This window comes from Fundulus heteroclitus, chromosome 12 (assembly GCF_011125445.2).
Source record: "Fundulus heteroclitus isolate FHET01 chromosome 12, MU-UCD_Fhet_4.1, whole genome shotgun sequence".
Lineage (NCBI taxonomy): Eukaryota > Metazoa > Chordata > Actinopteri > Cyprinodontiformes > Fundulidae > Fundulus > Fundulus heteroclitus.
In genome coordinates, this window is record NC_046372.1 from 43000187 (window position 1) to 43019634 (window position 19448).

Here is a 19448-nt window from a genome sequence, read left to right on the forward strand (position 1 = left end):
AGCAGCAGCAGCAGCATCTTTCCAGAGTTAAAATTTATAGATTCTTAGTGTTTGAAAGAGATCTACTGAATCTAGCAAGAGAAACATGTATTGTCAGCGCAAGTGTGAAATGTGTCTTTGAAGACTGACGTCAAATGTATCATACATTTGACGTCAGTCTTCAAAGACTTATGTGACTCATACATTATGTATGAGTCACAAAAGGACCAACAGCTACACCACCAGCTAGATCAAACCAGTACTCTACCAGGACTACTATTGCCTAATTATACATGTATATTTTAGTATGTGAGTTAAAATCATTTAACACCGCCCTTACTAAAGTTATTTCTTTTGATTTAAACTTAAAGGCACTGGTTTCTCCTGTCTCTTTACAAGTGTACAAGTGTACACAGAGAGGCACTTGTACTAAAAAACAGAAATCGATTGTACACAAGACATTCTGTTTTGGATGTATTTTTGATTAAAAGTAGATGAATGGTATGATTTTTACTCACAACATACCTTCCTAAACCCTTTTCAGCTGCTAAGCTTGCTCACAATTTGTTTAGAACTACATTCTTTATTCATTTTTTTGGTTTCTGGAAATAGAGATAAAACTGCGGGGCATGTAAATGCATACCCCTGTTAAAGGAGACCATGATGAATCATTGCAAAAGTTTTTTTTTTACTTGTGTACAATTCTGAATAAAAATAAAACGAGTTGCTGGCAGCTTGTGCTGGATTCCATTTGTCTGTGAAGTTGTAAATTGCATCTGGGAAGGACGTCAAGCCCAACTTAAAGCAGTCCCAGATGTATGCATGCGTGTGGGGTGTGCTAATGAGCAGGCTAATTATTAGTAATAAACTAACGTATTTCAACCTTTGAGGTGCAAATAAACAGAGTTTTACTGCAGCTACGACTAAGTTCTTAATGCTAGACAGCCACATCAGATTTTGAGGCCTCAGGTGGGTGAGAACACAGATAAGTCAAACACTTTCCCCACGTGGGACTAGAAATTAAGAGGAACTTCTGTCAACTGTTCATGAAGCCAGAAACTTGGAAATGTCGAGTTCTGGGTAACACACAGTAAACCATATCTTTCCAACAATTATGTGGTCCCAATGGGGAACAACCTGCCTTAAAATCCTTCAACTGTAAATGTTACCTGAACCACTGCCTTATTTAGATTTTTGCACCATATTCCCTTTCTCCGACATGTAATATTTCTGCTGTTACCACCCCAGGCGGTCTTCATTATCCCAGGTTCTATGTGTTGTATTGACATTTTGACGCAATATTTTTTTTTTAATTGAGTATGCAGGTTTCCCTGGTCTGGAGATAATCCTAAACCTGCACGAAATGATGGTAAAACATAAATTTGATGATGTGCCTAAATATGAGCGTCTTTTATAATTGTCATCATTTGGTCTGTAATTAATTACGACATTACATTGTCGTCCATGCACGTGAGCAGCAGTCCGTTGGTTCACGCGCCTCTCGTGAGGGTCCTCCGCTGCGCTCGCGCTTCAGCCTCATAATTAGCTGGTTAGCTTATCTGCTGTTGGTAAATATGAACTGCGTCATTGAAGGGAACTGCGTCAAAGGTTGTAATGACATGGGATAATGTATATGAGTTTAATTTCGTTCAACAATAATTTACTTTAACAGTGATTATAATAAACCAAAGCGCTAGACTGAACTTTGCTTATATGACTAAGCTATGCTAAGTAAGCTAGTGAAAATCTCAATTATCTAAAGTTTGCAGTTACTGGGGTTGGTTAAAGATGGAAAAAGCTGTCATATTTATGTTGACATATTTTAAAATAACAGTATGTGAGTATGGTGCTGACTTTAAACTCTTGCTTTTGTTTCCCAGCCTTTGGTAAGGCTATCCACGCGCTGTCCCGGATTGGAGATGAGCTGTGGCTGGATCCCATGGTCAAAGGGGTGAGCAGCAGCATTAACTAACTAGGATCACAGTTTAGGTTTTAGTTATGTTATTTTTATACAGTTTAGTTTGGGGATAACCCATTTCTGTCATATTATATATTCCTTTGACCAGTTTTCCTTCTCAGTTCAGTTTAGAGGAGTTTCACATCTTGTCCTGCTTTTTGTCCCTGTCTCTCTTTCCAAAGCTGGCTCTGAGATCAGTCAATTCTTCGCACTCCGCATATGGCTGTTTCCTGTTCTCACCCTTGTTCTTCCAGGAGTACAACTTTGGATCAGCGTCAAAGCACGGCAAGGAAACTATCAAATGCAAACTGCTCATGAAGGTAAATCCAGGACTTAAGGACTGATGTCCCAGCGACATCTAGAGAAACGCATCCATGCAATTATTTTCAGCCGCATTGATTACTGCAACGGCGTCTTTACAGGTCTACCCAAAAATTTAATCAGACAACTGAAGCTGAACCTCACGTTCTCACTAAAACCGGGAATTTAGAGCACATCTCCCCAGTTCTAAAGTCCTTACAGTGACTCCCTGTAGCTCAGAGAACAGATTTTAAAATACTTTATAAATCACTGAACAGCTCAGCACCTAAACACATTAAAGAGCTATTGTTGCTGTATCAACCCTCCAGACCACTCAGATCTTCTGGTTCTGGTCTACTCTGTACACCCAGAACCAGAACCAAACATGGAGAAGCAGCATTCAGCATCTATGCTCCACAAATCTGGAACAAACTTCCAGAAAATTGCAAAACAGCAGAAACACTGAGTTCCTTTATATCAAGACTGAAAACACACCTGTTCAGAGTTGCTTTTGACCATTAATGACAGGAACACCGACCAACATATTAAATGTGTATTGATGTTTTCACTTGATAAAATTGAATGTTTGTTACTGTTCTCACAACCAGTGACCGTATTGATGTGTTTATGATTTTTTTGTCTTCATTATATTATTATTACTATTATGTCTTCATGATGTGAAGCACTTTGAACCGCCTTGCTACTGAACGTGCTATACAAGTAAACTTGACTAAAGTGATAGTTTGCAAATAAAAAATGTATTCTATATGTGAAAACACATAGAAAAAGGTTTCAGTGTTTCTTTACCATTTCCACACCGTAAAATGTGGTTCTTCTTAAAGGCTACTGTACGACTCTCGGACGGTCTGAATTATTATTCTTAGAATTGTTTTTAAATTTGTGTAACTTTAACCCTATTTCTCAATAAATAAAAATGACCATTTCATTGTCTATTTGGCTTCCCTGGCACTTTAAATAGGGAATTCATAGACAAGTCTGGCTTTGACTCTGCATAAGTCATTATGGCTTTTAGCTTTCGTGACCAAGAAGCAGAAACTTTCATCTCATCTGTTTGTTTCCAAGTCTGTGTTGCCACTGTTCCGATGTCTGACCTCCATTGAGCGCAGCGTGGAACGATGTCGTATATCGGTCAGCACTGCCACCGACCGAGTTGTTATCCAGTTTTTCTGCAGACATGGTAGGGAACATTGCATTTTGGGAAATAAAGTAGCTCTACATAAATGAAGGAAATCTAAAGAAACCTATCTGTATTTTTTTCATAGTTAAAAATATGAGCTTTTCTATTTATTACTCTGTTCAAACTTGGTGCTAGATTGCCTTTGTTGCAGATATGGTGTAGCGGGTCATGGACACATGGTGGCAGTGTGCTCTCATTACCTCTCTCTGCTGTTCTAGGCATCATTAAGACCCACAACATGCATTTCCAGGAAAGTGAGGCTCTGCAGGCAGTGTTTGCCTCACACCTCTGTCCTAATGTGCTGAGGGCTCCTGCCAGGTTGGTCCTCAGCAGTTCATCAGTTTCGATCCATTCATCAATCCACGGCTGCAGGCTAAGCTTTCATCTAACTTTCTATTCCACCGTTTATACTGCTTTCCACCGTGCCGTCAGCACAGAAGTGTTGAGATTATTACATCTGTGACTAAACTGAACCGTTAAAAGGATTTTCAACCCCATCTTCATTTTCATTAAGCTTCTGTGACAGTAAAAAATATTCATTCATTAGACCCTTTTAGTGGTCATTGTGGTATTTTATTCTATCTGCCACCTTTTTGTAATCTGAATAATGTCCCGAAACCCACTTGCAACCTTTGTTGAGTGGTTGGGTTCTTTTCTGGATATAAACTGATGAAAGTTCCTACAATTTGGAAAGTCACTTTTGAACAGCTTGAACAGGGTTGCCTGATTTTACATTAAAATGCATCTGTTTGGTTCTCTGCTCCCGCAGGCTTCTCGCTGATATGGTGATGCACTTTCCCCCGTTTCAGGAGGAAATCACTCTGTCCATCACTGCCATGAAAGTCACTCTCAGAAACTACCAGGAAGGCGGAAAAGGTGAACCAGCGTTGTTATGTCCTTTACGTCTGCTCAGAGTTAAACTTGAAATGGACAATTTGTTTCCACCCCTTGTAAAGATGCGCCCATTTCTTTTAGCCACTGTTCAGTAGGCAGAACGAGAACCCATATTTATCTTGCCACCACTGAGCAGAATAATAAGGGAGGTAACGTTCCCTAAGCCCACTGTGCTCACTTGTACAGTGCTGACTGGCATCTTGGGTTACCAAGTCTCCGTGACGACCGCTTGGCTCTATTTACATCACAAGTGGTTGTTTGGGAGGCGTGCCAGGAAAAAGGCAGACCTACCATGACAAACAGAAACATTTGGTGTCCCCTTTACGGTACCGGGACTAACTGGAACGATGTGCTTTGGTCAGCTGAGAATCTGTAACTATGACAAACACTTCCAGTGGGTTTGCTGTGAAACAAAGGACGAGGTTGTGGAAAAGCGCCTTACAGCCTCTGTTGGGTGTGGAGGAAGAGCTGTGATGCTGTGGGCCTGTTTCTCTCCCAGAGGCCAGCGTGTTAGTTCATGACAGTGATGGTGGCATTCACTACTTGGAGACTTTTTAATAAAAATGACTACCAGAAAACTGAAAATGGGTCGTCATCAAGCTTTTTAACAACAATGATCCTAAACACACGACCAAATCAACACAGAAATGATACGACGCACATCCGTCCTTCTTTCATGGCCGGTACTGTGCACAGAGTTAAAGTCTACAAAAAACCTGTTGGGTGAGCTGAAGAGACGAGAGCATTAGAGAGGATCCAGCACTCTGGATGATCTAGGGACGTAGGAAGAGGAACGGTCAAAGTTCCCTGTCTCGGTATGCTCCAGCCTTTTGAAACGTTATCGGGGAAGGCGCTGTCTCCATTACCCTCAGGACACAGATATAAGATATTAACATGCATGAGGGCTCGTTTCGGGCAAAGCCTCATGCCCGCGGCCTTTGCCCTCCTAAACAAGCGGCCCGGCTAAGGATGCCATATATTTATATTTTTTGTCCTGCGCTGTATTGTGACAACCTTCTGGTGATGGGAGTCCAGGGGGCTGGTCTGTGGAAACGAATTTACCATTTGGACAATAAAGACTAAAGACAAAAGAGAGAAAAGTACTGCTTAACTGCAGCGGTATCTAGATTTATGGCAGAGGTTATGTTGGTCAGAAATGAATAGATTTACTGAAAAGTAGGATTTTTCAGAAATGTTCATTGTGGGATTATGCTACTACAATAAAAGAGTAGGTATTTTTCTAAAGTAAAAGAGTTATAAATATTGAAGTTAGCCCACGTTCTCTCGCTAATACATCAATTACGGCAGAGACCCAACAAAGTAGCCGGGTGAACGAGAGCGCGCAGCACGTTCCACCTACACCTGAATCAGTCTCTCGTGAACTGACTAATGGAGCCAATAGAAGAAACTGTGATAAATAGAGGAAAACTCATTTTACATGTTGGGCAATTGTAAGGGCATGTATGAGTAAGGAAAAGAATACTACCTTGAATACTATTTAAACGTGTGCGATGGTCCCTTAGAGTCCTCCAGTTCATGCCAAAAACTTTGAATGTGTAAGTAACGTGTTTTAGGAAGCATGAGTCACAAAAAGCTGTATGAACTAAATGAAATTTAAATGACAAATAGAAAAGGAAAGCTAAGTTGCATGGGCAAAGCGCTCCACTTCGTAGGAGCCACGTCCTGAAAGGGCCTGCCCCACTTGGCTTCTTAAAGATGTAATCGAAGGACTTGGATGCATTTGTGTGACAGGACACATGAAGACCTTGTGCACAGAGATGTCCTTACACCCAGACGAGTTTGACTACTTCCAGATCGGGCTGGACTCGGACATCACCTTCTGTCTGAAGGAGCTGAGGGTAAGTGAGCTCCATTGTCACTTGGGTACACCGTGTGTGGTTTGGATGTGTGTGTGTGTGTGTGTCTGGTGCATCACGGACATTTTCTGTTGTGATCTGGACCCTCAAGAGTCCTAAAGCGTCAGTATGACTCCTTTGTGTCACTTTTCTTGTAAGCTTTCCCCCTCAGTGTTTAGCCCAGACAGAGCGGCTGTAGCGATGCACCGCCTCACTGAAACCTGGTAAAAGCAGACATTCAAAGGATCTTGGTGAATTTCTTCCACTCTTTCAATTCAAACTGACCTAAGATATTTTGAGTTTACTAAAAAAATAAAAAAAAAACAGAATCTATCAGATAGATGTTGTCATCTCCTAAATAGAAAACCCTTGAAAGGCAGTGTGGTTGAAGGAAAACAGAAAGACTTGATAGTTCATTTGGGAATTTGGATGGACATTGTTTGTCCAGTTAGCGGGACATGACCTGCTCTCCCCTCAGCAGCTCTTGTCCCCTAATGTCTTGGAATGTTTGTTGAGCTCCCCGCTGGCAGACTCCTCATTACTCCTCATTGCTCTGGGCGTTAGATAATCCCGTTTGGAAGGAAAATCAAGTTAGGCTTTGATTTATTTTTTTTGGTCAGTCCCAGTTTTTAACGTAATCACTGTTATGTCATTGTCACGGTCAGGTCATGCACGCAGGTTAATCCTCGTTCTGTTTTGCAGGGAATATTGTCCTTTGCAGAGTATCACAGCCTTCCAGTGTCAATATACCTTGGTGCAGCAGGAAAGTACGTCTCCTCCCCGCTTTGTTTACCTTGACTTGTATTCATATCTGAAGTTACACCACCTGGGTACTTAGTTCTGAAGTACAAGGTCTAATAATACAGCCAAACAGGTATTTTCTGGCTTTGTTCCTGACTGCTGAGTCTGGTTGTTTCAGCAGTTTTGTTGTCCTTTTGGTTGGTTGTGGTAAAGTTTCCCTGACGGGTATCATTTGGGGTTATTTCTGTTGGCAGGCCGGTGTGTTTCTCTGTGGATGACATGGTGCTGGAGGGAACTGTGCTGCTGGCCACTCTGATGGACTCTGAAAGCAACGACCATTCTCAACCCACAGAACCCCGAAGCCCTACAACACCCAGGTAACAATAGGAGCCAGCTCCAGGACCTTTGATAGTCCGTGTTGCCACTGTTCACTCCAATAGTGACTGGAGAGCTTTTGAAAGCTTAGGATATCCTCTTATATCTAAGGCTGCACAATATATCGGCATTAACATTGATATTGATCAATCTAAATCATTTTTATTATATCGGTATCGGTCCCATAAGTCTGACCAAGCCGATATGAACAGCCAGGGATTATTTCCATCTTGTTGCTGTTTTTGTATACTTTTCTGGAGGTTATCGGCCATCACAGCAATATTAATATTAGATGTCAGATGTCAAATTTCCTTATCAGTGACAACTCTGCTTAAAACTTCTCTACAATCTAATCCTTGACTTGTGTCCTTGGTCCTCATGATGTTTAAGCACTAATTTTCTCAGACCAACCTCTGGGGCCTTCACACAACAGCTGAATCTGACTGAAATGAAATCAGATTTCCAAAATCATGGTTGTACGGGACATCTTTTAGGGTATCAGACCAAATGGGCTGACTACAAATGCATGCCACACCTTTCAGATTTTTGTTTGTATACATTTTGAAAGCCATCTATATTTTCAAGCCAATTCATAGTTACTGTTACCTTTGATTAATGGAATACATGAAATACATGCAGGGATGTGGTTGTAAAGTTACAAAATGTGAAAAAGTTCACAGGGTATGAATACTTTTGTTAGGCTCTGTATTTCTTTTCTTTTCTTTTTAGTGGCTTTATCCAAGCTTCACTCTTGGCACTCCACCAAGACTGGTTGCCCTCATTGGCTGTTTTTAGCCTCCTAATAGGGTATAGTGTTACTGCAGCCGGTCTAGTGTCTGTGTGAGAAAAATAGGGCAAGCGTAGGTCAGTGAGACGCTCTGTAATCCGCTCATCTCTTCTACGCTGGCCTGCTCTGCCAGACTCCCTGTCCTGCTTTACTCGCTCGCTCACTCGGCTTTGGGATCTGATTCAGCTCTTCGTCTTTCTGACAATGAGCTTCCTGCTAATAAAGCAAAAATACTTTAACATTCATTTGAAACAAAATTTTTTAGATCCATTAATGCTGCTCTTGATAACAACAGACCCGAAATGTCAATGTGTGCGAGCTTATCTTACAATATTTGTAAGATAAATATTTTAAGTGCAATGCTTGCCAATTCTGCATGCCCATCACATGTTTGGTCTTATGGCTAGACTTTCACTGCCATTGATGCCTACACTTTATGTTTTCATTAGCCGGGATGCTAAAGCTACGAGTTTGGATAATATGACGAAGGACCAGAAAGAGACAAATGTGTTAACCGTAATCGATATTGACGACACATTATGTAGCAACAGCCCAGTCACATGTTTTCTAATGCAGAGCAGTGTTGTCTTGTTGCACTCTAACTACTGAGGCCAACACAGCCAGAGGGTCAGTCTAGAATAAGTTGTCTGCACTAGTCTGATTGTTTCACCGAGACGTAACTCTCCATAAAAGCCCTGTTAAGGAGCAGTTTCACAGGATGGATGCGTTCTGGTTGGTGTAACAGCACATTAAGTACAGCTCGTTCCTGCAACCATCCCTCCAGCCTATTAGTGCCAGTTGAATGTGTCTTTTGTGTTTCCAGGGGCGTAAACTCCTCAGCCCAAGCAGTGGATGCGTTTGAGGGACCTAGCAGCATGCATCACGACATTCCTGCTGAGATGGTTACATCCAGCCAGGGCAGCCCTGTAATCAACTCTCCCAATCGAATGCATCAAAACATGTGGCCTGCTTGCCTCAGTTTGCCCGGCAGTACATGTACCAGTGCCAACACGAGCCCTGCATCTACCAAGGTGATGGCGTCTTCCTGTTTAGTGGTTTCATTGGGACCTCTACGTGATTCGTTCTGACATTTAACTTTAGCTAGTTTCCAACGACTGGGATCAGCTGCTTTCAATCTGCAGAGCTCAACCTGGAGCTTAAGAGAAGCAAATTATGCAGCCAATAAAAACTGGAACAACTTGGGGGAAGACGGGAGAAAGGAGAGGCTGCCTCTTGTTTTGAAGCTTTAATAGCACAATATGAAAATTAATATGGAGACATTGCAGATTCAAAGTCTTAAATCTAAATATGCACTGAGAAATTCAACGATTTTCAGCATGCGGGGCCCCAACCAGGGACCAGGTTTTCTGTCTTGCTGTCATGCGACATGGCCAACGTCACATGACAGCAGTTGGCTAGCAGCCATTTTTACTGATGCCTCCTCTGTCGCTCCTACATGTCAGCAGTGACTGTCAGTATGAACTTCTGAAGATGTGATGCTACCCAATATAAAATAGCAAACAAATGATCTCCATTTGTTTTTACGTGTCTGAATCCGTTTTAAAAATGTTAAGAAGTCATCTGAGGTGTTGTGGTTTTATTCCCCCCTTACAGATCTGTTCCCTTCTGTTCAAAGCCGTGTCCTCCAAGCAGGATGACGGTGCTTGTGCTGCCCAGCCGCCTGTTCTGGCATGTTACAGTGATGAAGAAAACACGGATGACAACCAACCAGGAAGCCCTTCACTCTGAGGCAATATGCAGGTCATGACTTGGTGGGACGTCTGCTTGAAACAGCTCAAATGGACTCAGAATGTTAAACTGATGATTACCCATTAAATATTTGAAGAATATTAACAGTTTTGACTTGTTTGTCTAATTGACCAAATAGTTCAAAATAGTTTTCCCGTGTCTGATATCTGATGCCATCTGCTCTCGATTGGTCTGAAGACATTAGATTAGCAGAGCTGCCACACCTGTCTGTTGATGGAAACTTGAGGCGTTCCTGCCGTCTGTGGAATGCGGCACGACCCACCTGGTACAAAGTGTTTGAATCTGATGTTCTGTTCGCCCACAACCCCACCTCAGAGCTCAGTCTGAAGGCATCCAGCCAGCAGGCGTGGGAAAAGTACTCCAGCAAATAACTTGGAAACAGAAAACAGTCAAAACAACATTATAAATAAATACCATCGTCTTTATTTAAATATCGGACAGATTTCAACTCCTCCACAGAATTTGGATCTGCGTCTAACTGTACACTGTATTTACACGCTCTGGGTGACGAAGTGCGTTTGGAAGATGAGACAAACAGGAAGAGCGTTGCTGCAGGTGTGAGTCATGAGCTGGGAACCAGATGACCGGAGAACTGAACAGCTTTTGTTAATGCTGCTTAGATTGTCCCTGGGATAACAACACCATCTATGTTTTCTGTTAAAGCCTCTGCCCGGATCACATCCACCACAGTCATCTTAAAACCACGCCCAATTCTGCAGCCCTTAGTAAGAGTCTAAATTTATGAGGGGGAAAAAAATAATCCAGAATTTTATTTCATTAGTGTAGATTGTTTACATTTACAAGAAAAATCCACAGGGATGACGTTCTGAGCCAGGGATGCAGATCCTGACCCAACACACAGTGGTAGATTTTAAGAGAAAAAAAAAAAGATAGAAATGAAAAAGCCTTATCTTTAGACAGCAGGGCTGTTTCAACCATGGCTACCTTACAGTTCCAGGGCTCTGTGCTCGGCACACCACCCAGTTTGGAGGGGGTGTTAAACATGGACATGTTAGCCAGTATCGACACATCCTGATACAAGGCACATCATAATGCAAACACACAACATATGAACCTTACAGTGACATCCAAGAGTAGGGAAAATATGCAGAACAACCTGATGCATATCTGCAGTGGTGTAATGGAGACAGGACGGCCGTTCCTATTGCAACTCTACAGCAGAGGGGAGAGGGAAAGGAAACCCAACAACAACAACAACGTAAGCTACCCTGAAGCAGTGAACAATCACACTGAACAAAGTTACAAAAATACGTTTGGTCACACGACCAACTCGAGCTTTTTCAGCTGTGCTCCTTAAGCTTTGTGCGTTTAGGGTCACCAGACCAGCGCCGTCCAGTGGATCTGGAGTAATCTGGAGCCTCGACATCCAACTCAGCCACACCAGTCATTCGTCACACTCGTATCCATGCACACGTCGCACAAAATCACTATTAAGACTTCACCAGCAGCAGCTTTAAGATTAAAGGGAGAACATCGGTTTGACAAACAGATACGCCACACATCAAGAGGCTTTTGAACCACAAATACTCCCCCCACTCAGTAACAAAACATGTGCAAGACTCCAATTGCACCGGTAAGAAAAAGGCAGCTGCCGCTCTCTAGTATGAAATCTTAATAGATGAGCCAGCCCACAGGTGTGTCTATGTAACATAAGCTCTTTTTTGCAGACGTCTGCCAGACCCTGAACACACCACTGAACTGAGCGCCATCGTCCGATTGAACATTTGCTCCTGTAAAAAACAGTCAAAGAGCTTTCCATGAAAGTCTTGAATCGTCCACGTCATCCTTCAGGTCAGCTTTCAAAATGCAGCTTGGTTATTGAGCCGCACTGCTGCCATCCCTTTGTACTCCAAAGTCATTTTGTAATTCCTGGACGGTGACTCAGGTGGTAGCCATGGTAACATCGCTGTCTGGCTACAGCCAAGCCTCAACTTTCTCCCCACCCCAGCAAGCCTATCAGGAAAGAGGTGACTTGACCTCAAGCAGGATGCTTCATCTCCAGCCGGGCTGGTTGACTGCTGAGCCTTGGCTATGGGATTAGCAAGTGAGCAGTGGAAAACTACAAAGATGCCAACAATCCACCCGGGCCAGAAGTAGGTTTTTTAGGCCTCTTGTTTGCATAATTTGACCTCTCACTGTCAGCATGTTTCAGTAGATGTGGAGCAAACATCAGATGCCAAACATACATCCTGGCCAGCAGGAATAGAGGCAGTCCATCACCTCCAGAGGCAAATTACCAACACCACCAGCCCACAGATTCTAGTCTGTGTATTCTGCCACGATGGATAACAGTACTGTGATGTCGTCTGGCTTTCCTCCTGCACAAAAAAAAACAAGCAAACAAAAAATTAGGAAGTGGTAGAAAAATACATTTCAAAACCATGACAAGGAATAACTAACGATGTCATCATATACCATTTCTCTGGAAGAGATACTATGACTTATGATGCACTGAGAAATCAGACAGTTTTCTGTGGATCGTCCCCAAGCAGTGAAGGTGAAAAGTGATTACCATATTTTTCAGACTATAAGTCGCATCAGTCAAAAAATGCTTCATAAAGAAGAAGTAAAAACATCCATAGGTCGCACCAGACTATACTCATTTATTTAGGAATGTATTTCACACAATCCAAGACTAAAAACTGACATTTAATCTGGTAAAGGAACTCATTCAATTGCACAGCGGCATCCACAATCAGCTGAATAACATGGAACATACCTGGAAGGCTGAATGGGGGAAATTAGCATAACAAGCCACCAACTCTGACCGGGAAGGTTTTATGTAGTGCATTTCAGCGAAATGGTCCGTTACGCTGAAAGTTGTCAGAATTACGCTCAAATTAGACCGTGAGCGTAACGGTGCTACGCGCTAAGCTAACAGTAAGATGTTTCAGAGCAACATAAAGCTCACGTGCATCAGCAAAGTTGTAAAATGCCCGGACAACAGACCTTTAAGCTAGCGCTAGCTGTTATTAGCTTCACAGACAGCCCAATAACAGGGTTCTGTCACGGTCTGGGCCCTTTGAGCTGCACCACACAACGCTCTGCTGCGTGAATGCAGACTGAAACAGCCAATGAACACACAAACATGTTCAGTCTTTGTTGTCTATACCACAGGTCAGAGTCAGACCCGGGTCGGCCGCGTTGAGGACTAGGGCCTCCGTACATGGGTCGTGCGCGCTAACCACTGCGCCACCGAAGGAGCAGCATATAGTTTTCTCACTACTCCATTATTTTCCAGTCATCAGGATGTCCTCACCACTCTCCTTGAGCCTCAGTGTCTTGCTCAATAAGATCTAAATCTGGTGTGAGTCTAAAGGAAGACAGAGGTCCATCCAACCGGACAAATATATAACTGGCAAGCTAAGTTTTATTGCATGACACATGAAATATAATAGCCGACCAGATACTGCATCCAAGCAGTCCTTTGGAATAGCAATCTTGCACACGATGTTGTGGATAGCAATTCAGAACATACTATGACTTTATACTAGGTACTGAGAAACCTACCTCTGACATTTAGTCCATTGTCACATGCAAACTGTGCAAAAGGTGACATGTAGTTGGGGTCGTACGCCAGTACATGAGCTTGTTCTGCGATGCTGCGGGCGGTCTGCTGAATGCTCTCATAGTTTGAGTTCTGAGGACAAAAAAACAAAGTAAGCCTTAAGTTGTTATGCCCGATTCCGACTGCAGCAGACATGTCGGTCCCTTACCTTCAGTTTTTTCAGCTCTTGGAGGATCATATAATCAGGCATGTTGTCGAACAGCCCATCGGTGGCGGTGAGGATTATGTCACCTAGCTGCACGTCAAAGGAGGAGCTGTCTGCTGATTCTGGGCTGAAAGCACAAATACAGGCATGGAATAAACTGGGTTTTTCATAGAGTGCTATGAACATAGAAGCATCTGAAAAGACGATAATACAGTAACTTCATTCCTGTTTATTAGCCAATGACTGCGTCACATCCCAGGGCCATCTAACCCGATCAGTCCTTTTAGAGGTCCACTGATACAGCCTGAATTGATTCACGTTGGCCAGGGAAACAATGTCACATGGAGAGTGAAATGCATGCATGGAACCATCACACAGGCCGTAGAAAGGCCAGTCGGGTCTTTTACAGCAATAAGTGCTACAAGTGCCAGTGTCATGTTTGCTTCTTGGAAGACGCCCCCCAGTCTGCTGCACAGTTCTGAATGGGATTGAACATAAAAAGGTGTCTGGACTGCATCAGGACACAGCGAGCCAAAGCTCCCAGGAACAGCCCGTCCTGTGCTGCATTATCTATGGAGTCAGGAAAAGACTGAAAACAACTTTATGGCCCATAAATAAGAGAAAGGAACTGTGGGATATTCAGTGTTGACAGCAACAGAGAAGTATGAAACCAGATGATTATTCTTATTTTACAAAAACTAAAGCCAAGTCAGTTTTCAAAACGCCAGAAGAACCAAAACCCGATAAAGAGTGAACATGTGCCCTATTAAAAAACGGACTGATTTAGCAGATCCTTCCTTTGCAGGAACATGTAGTTTAGCTTTGACCCTTGTCCTCATTAACCTGCTGCTGGGCTGATTAACTGGAAGTTTGATCTGTTGTATTCTCTAAAGCGCTGATTAGGTCCTGTATAAAAACGTAGAAATTTCAAGAACAGCTCATAGCCGATAGGCTGAAACTGAGTTCAGGCCCACATGGAGCCCACCTTTATACGTGCCTCACATTTTGCCAGTTTTCTAAGAACCCCTCTTTAAGAGTCTTAAAATAATCTGGGGGATTACAGATGAACAAGTGAAAAGATGGCTGAGCCTGCTGGCGGCAGGATTGGACTCTCAGCCCACACAGACTTTGACCTGGGTAAGAGGGAAAGCTTGGCAAACATCCTGAGCTCCACTGACGTCTGCAGCGCTGCTGCTTGGCACGCCACGGCAACGAGACACGGCGGCACGTGGCCCCTGACCCGCCGGTACCGTGAACAGCGCTACATGTGGGACACACAAGCGAGACTAAAAGCTCTGCAGAGCAGTTGCTTTCAAATAATCTCCTTTGTCATGTTTGCATGGACCCTGCTGCTAGCAGCAGGCCATAGCCAGCTGTGCACAACTCCACTAGGGTCCTGCAAAGGGTCCCACGCCTTGTAGACTTCACAAATCTGTATTTATCTACAACACTGAGAGAACAAGATGCTGTAACCATTAGGACAGGAGAAAACGACTTAAAGGATATTACAAATAGAAAGGAAGACACAGATCTGATAAAACTTCATTATTTGTCAAAAAGGCCACAGCATCATTCACAGTTTCTTGTTAGACTCACTGAAACTAAAGCTTCTGCTGCCAAATAAAAAAATAGCAATGTCAAGTCTAGCAATTCCTGAATCCCCATCAATCCCAGAAACAATTCTTCTAAAGCAGCTTTTAGGAAGGTGTTTTTTTCCTGATTAAAGGAGATGAATAAATGGACAACACCAATATGGAAACACACCGATCAGAGTTCTTGGTGCATGGCTCTTTACATGAGGAACTGTGCTCTGTGTGTAATTTGAACATACAAAAACAGCAACAACATGTTTTTTAGCAACATAATAAACAAAGTTCTGCATTACTAAAGATCAAATACAGGTGCTGGTCATATTAGAATATGCTGAAAAAGTGGATTTTTTCCCCCCAGCAATTCAGTTCAAATAAAGAAACTTGTATATTATATTCATTCCTTACACACAGACTGATACAGTGTTTATTTCTTTTAATTTTGATGATTATAACTGACAACTAATTAAAAGCCCAAATTCAGCATCTGATAAAATTAGAATATTGTGAAAAAGGTCCAATACTGAGGACTAATGACCTGATTAACTCAAAACACCTGCAAAGGCCTTTAAATGGTCTGTTGGTCTAGTTCTGTAGGCGACACAATCATGGAGAAGACTGCTGACACAAAGGTCATAGCTAAAGAGGCTGGCTGTTCACAGAGCTCTGTGTCCAAGCACATCAATGGAGAGGCGGAGGGAAGGAAAAGATGTGGTAGAGGAAAGTGTACAAGCAACAGGGATGAATTTACCACGGGGTAAATTATGAAACAAAACCCATTAAAAGCTGTGGGGGAGCTTCCCAAAGCGTGACTGCAGCTGGAGTCAGAGCATCAAGAACCATCGCGCACAGATGGATGCAAGACCTGGGTTCAGCTGTCGGATTTCTTGAACAAGAGACAGAAGCGTCTCTCTTGGGTGGAAGACAAAAATAGCTGGACTGCTGCTGAGTGGATGAATAAATTAATAAAAGCCAAGCTGTAAAGAATTACAGCGTCTCGTTTTCTCCTTTACAGAATAGATTAAAGCTCACCAACCTTTCTTCACAACTCAAAATGTAGAACTTCACCTCATCACAAGATACCCCATCTCTCTCTCCAAGATTCATTCACAACACACCAGCAGATGGTGATTATTATCAGAATGGTCTCCAGCATTGATCAGGTTTCTCATACATCAGCAGTATTAATGCAGGGGAAGCTGCCCTGGCTGCTCTGGACTACGGATTGATCTTAAAACTTTTTGTTTAATGTAGGGAAACTGGTAGAGATCATGATTGGGAATTTACAGTGAGAAGATTTAACGTTGCATTTCTAAGGCAGATCAGTATGAAGACGTTTTACACTGCCAGACGGCAGCATGCTGGGTTAAAGGAAACAACTGAATCTCTGAACTGCCTGATCGGATCTTAACCGCAGTCCAAACACATGAAAATGCCTCCTGTAGCATCACAACCATCTCAGCAAACAGAGACTGATTCAATCTTTCCTCTGATCGGCTCTATTTTGACCAGAAACTAAAGTCTTTGAGTTATTGCGAAGACATTTTAGGCAGATAGCGGACCGTGCTGTAGAGTCTCACCTGTCGCTGAGCACCGCCCCTTCAGCCTCTGGGGGAGCAATAGACAGCTGGAAGGGCGTGTTGAAGTAGTGCTGCTGTTCGTCTGAGCGGTGGACCACCTCTCCTCCTCGGACCACCAGGAAACCGGAGTCCCCCAGGTTGGCCGTGTGCAGCTGGTGACTCTGCCTGTCCAGCACCACAATACAGGCCGTGCTGCTACCTGCACGCACAAACTCACTTCTTTAGCGTCTTAGAGCGAGGACAGGCGGGCCAGAACTGTGGCAGACATACTAACATACTCTGTGGGTGAACACAGACACGTTTCACAGCGTTGAGTTAAACTGCGCCACGAGAACTTAACCGACTTATAAGTTTGGGAGACATGCTGAACATTGATGATCGGCTGTTTTCCAGAGGAAAGCTGAGCTGGTGGAGCAGGCGGACAGCGTGAGGGCCTCACCCTGCTGGTGACTCATCTGGGATCAACGTTGAAAACCCCGGGCCCTCACGCACCGTGACTCAGACCTCCCAGCTTTCCAAACAACAGACACGCGCCGCCCGCCTCGCCGGCATTCCTCCAGCCGCGCAGAACAACGGCACGATCCTTTGATTGCCGGCCCCGTCGGTGGAAAACTACCAAACGTGCTCCTTCGCTGATGCTGCGTCGCGTGCGCAGGCTTTGCTGTGGAGGGAGCAGGAAAGGGATGCTGGCGGGGACATTCCCGGGCCTTAATGGGATCTGGCTGTTGTGAGTCATGGTGTAAGAATCCCGGTCCGGCCGCCAGTAAAACTGAACAGACGGTAGCCGCCTATAGGCCTGGGTAACACCGCTCACATGGAAACCACATGGAAAAACGGGCCATTTTCACTGCATGTGGGGAAAATCTAAAAGCCCCGTAAAACGCCTGGCAGCTGCTCTTCTGACGCTGTACACGGATAAATCATGATCCAACGCTCAGCTCCAATATAAGAGAACATGTGTGTGTTACCAAATTACCCCCCCCCTCCCCTCATGTTTACTCACCCAGTAGAGGCACTTTGTTCTGCAGTAGCTCGTAGTAGCTGGTGGTAAGGACTCCCACAGGGTTGCTGGGCACAAAGCGTCCCTCCTTCACCAGCCTCTCGCACGTCTTCATCAGCGTACCGGAGAACTGCGACGGGTCCACGCCGTAGTCCCTCCAGCCGCCGACTCCGTCCGCGACCCCTAAAAAAAAGCAGACAGGGCGAGACGGTTGTAGTCCTAGCGTGGCATCAGGCAGTGAGATGCAGCCGTCTGTGGAAACAAGGGTTCTAAGGTGTGGCCAGGGTGTGACCTCGGGATGTACGGGTCGTTGTTAACCGGGTATCTATCTAGGTCAGTGCTTCTGCAAGTGGCTGAGCACACATGGTTACCTGAAAGAAAGCCTACATTGGGCCAAATTAAATGAGTGCTATTTAAAGATCTTGCCTTGCAGGAGCCTTTTGGGACCCAAGGTTTAGCCCAGAAAGGAAGCTTTTGCCCTTCTACTCCCAGGGACGCTGTGCTGACCATACAAGGCCAGCCCCCCGCTGCATGTTTCCACCTCCAGGGCTCTGAGAACAGAGACCAGCCCCGCAAAACTTCCAAATCTAGTAGGCCAGTCGGAAACAAGGCGATTTGGTGACATGTTGTTCCAGTCCGAGTTAAATCAGGCCCCCCTGATCTAGTGTCACACGGTCAGCTTAAGGTGGAAGGATTCCCCACAAGCCTTAAATGACAGGTCCGCTCCGGTCAAGGTTATTACGTCCCGGCGCCGCTTTAGGCGCATCTACGAACTGCAGGTCTGGACTATTAGTTTCAGATAAATCAGAAGTTTAAAAGGCTTTTAGGAGCCCGTCTCTGTATTATTATTATTTTTTTTAAAGTTACCCCTCAGCCTCTAGCTACGGCGCGCTAAGCGGCCCTTCGCGTCTTAAATGATGCGGCGCCGCATTACAAACATTACAGCAACGCGGAGTTGGCGGACACTCACCCAGAACATCGGCGGACCTGTGCCGGGCGACGAAGCACGCGTCGTCCCCATAGCACATCCCCTTCTTCAGGATGCCTCTGCGGAAATCCTTGCCGAAGCCGCAGCTCGCCGTCACCAGGCTGTAGTCGCGGCCGTCCGTCTGAGAAAGTCCGCCGATGACAGCTCTGGCAACAAGTCTACCGTAAGACAACACCGACAACATCACCTACGCACCAGCTCGGCGCCGAACAAGCCGACCAAGCTAGCGACCGGGCTAGCTTAGCGTCGACGCGAGCAGCGCGATGTTTGACAGGCGACCCGGGCTGGAGGAACAGCCGCCGTGCACCGAGACCCAGCCGCTCCCCGGCAGCAGAAGCAGTCTCCTCCCCCCGACGCCTCCTTCCCTTCCCTGCGGAGAGAAACCTAAGGAAAATTGCCTCTTCCTCTCCTGGAGACCTGCGAGCGCTGGTTGCGAGCGGCCATGCTGCCACTTTGCCTGCGGGACACTGCGTAAGAGAAGCCGCGCGGAGCAGCTGCTTGTGGCCTCGCGCCGCTCCGGTCTTGTGACTGCTCTGACGTCACACGTTACCAAATCAACGTTTCCTAATAAGGAAACGCCGTCTGGCGTTTATCGAACAGGCCAGAAAAGTACGCTAAATACGTTTAATACAATATTTAAGATGTAGTAAAATGACAGGACGTGTATTCAATTAATTTAAATGTTTTTTTAAATAATTGT

The 19448-nt window shown here is 44.5% G+C and overlaps 2 protein-coding genes across 6 annotated transcripts; one reads left to right on the plus strand and one right to left on the minus strand.

The window, feature by feature from the left end:
- The first annotated feature begins 1094 nt into the window (after positions 1–1094).
- On the plus strand, positions 1095–9946 carry rad9b (RAD9 checkpoint clamp component B). 5 transcript variants are annotated; one of them, XM_012872368.3, is made up of 11 exons: positions 1406–1587; positions 1860–1930; positions 2119–2256; positions 3320–3434; positions 3653–3752; positions 4204–4310; positions 6081–6187; positions 6887–6951; positions 7180–7302; positions 8911–9118; positions 9702–9946. In XM_012872368.3, exons 1-11 carry the CDS (start codon positions 1554–1556, stop codon positions 9834–9836), a joined length of 1203 nt encoding a protein of 400 aa, XP_012727822.2. In that variant the 5' UTR covers positions 1406–1553; the 3' UTR covers positions 9837–9946. The 5 variants fall into 5 exon arrangements, with proteins under 5 accessions (XP_021164488.2, XP_012727822.2, XP_021164483.2 ...); XM_021308808.2 differs by having other exon boundaries at positions 2191–2256; XM_021308813.2 differs by lacking the exons at positions 1406–1587; positions 1860–1930 and adding an exon at positions 1095–1348.
- Positions 9947–10257: 311 nt separating this feature from the next.
- Positions 10258–19282, minus strand: pptc7a (protein phosphatase targeting COQ7 a). The gene is made up of 6 exons (XM_012882890.3): positions 18731–19282; positions 17764–17943; positions 16761–16959; positions 13595–13718; positions 13389–13518; positions 10258–12196 (listed from the first exon to the last, which is right to left on the minus strand). The coding sequence occupies exons 1-6, from the start codon at positions 18930–18932 to the stop codon at positions 12138–12140; spliced, it is 894 nt and encodes a 297-aa protein (XP_012738344.1). The 5' UTR covers positions 18933–19282; the 3' UTR covers positions 10258–12137.
- Positions 19283–19448: the final 166 nt, after the last annotated feature.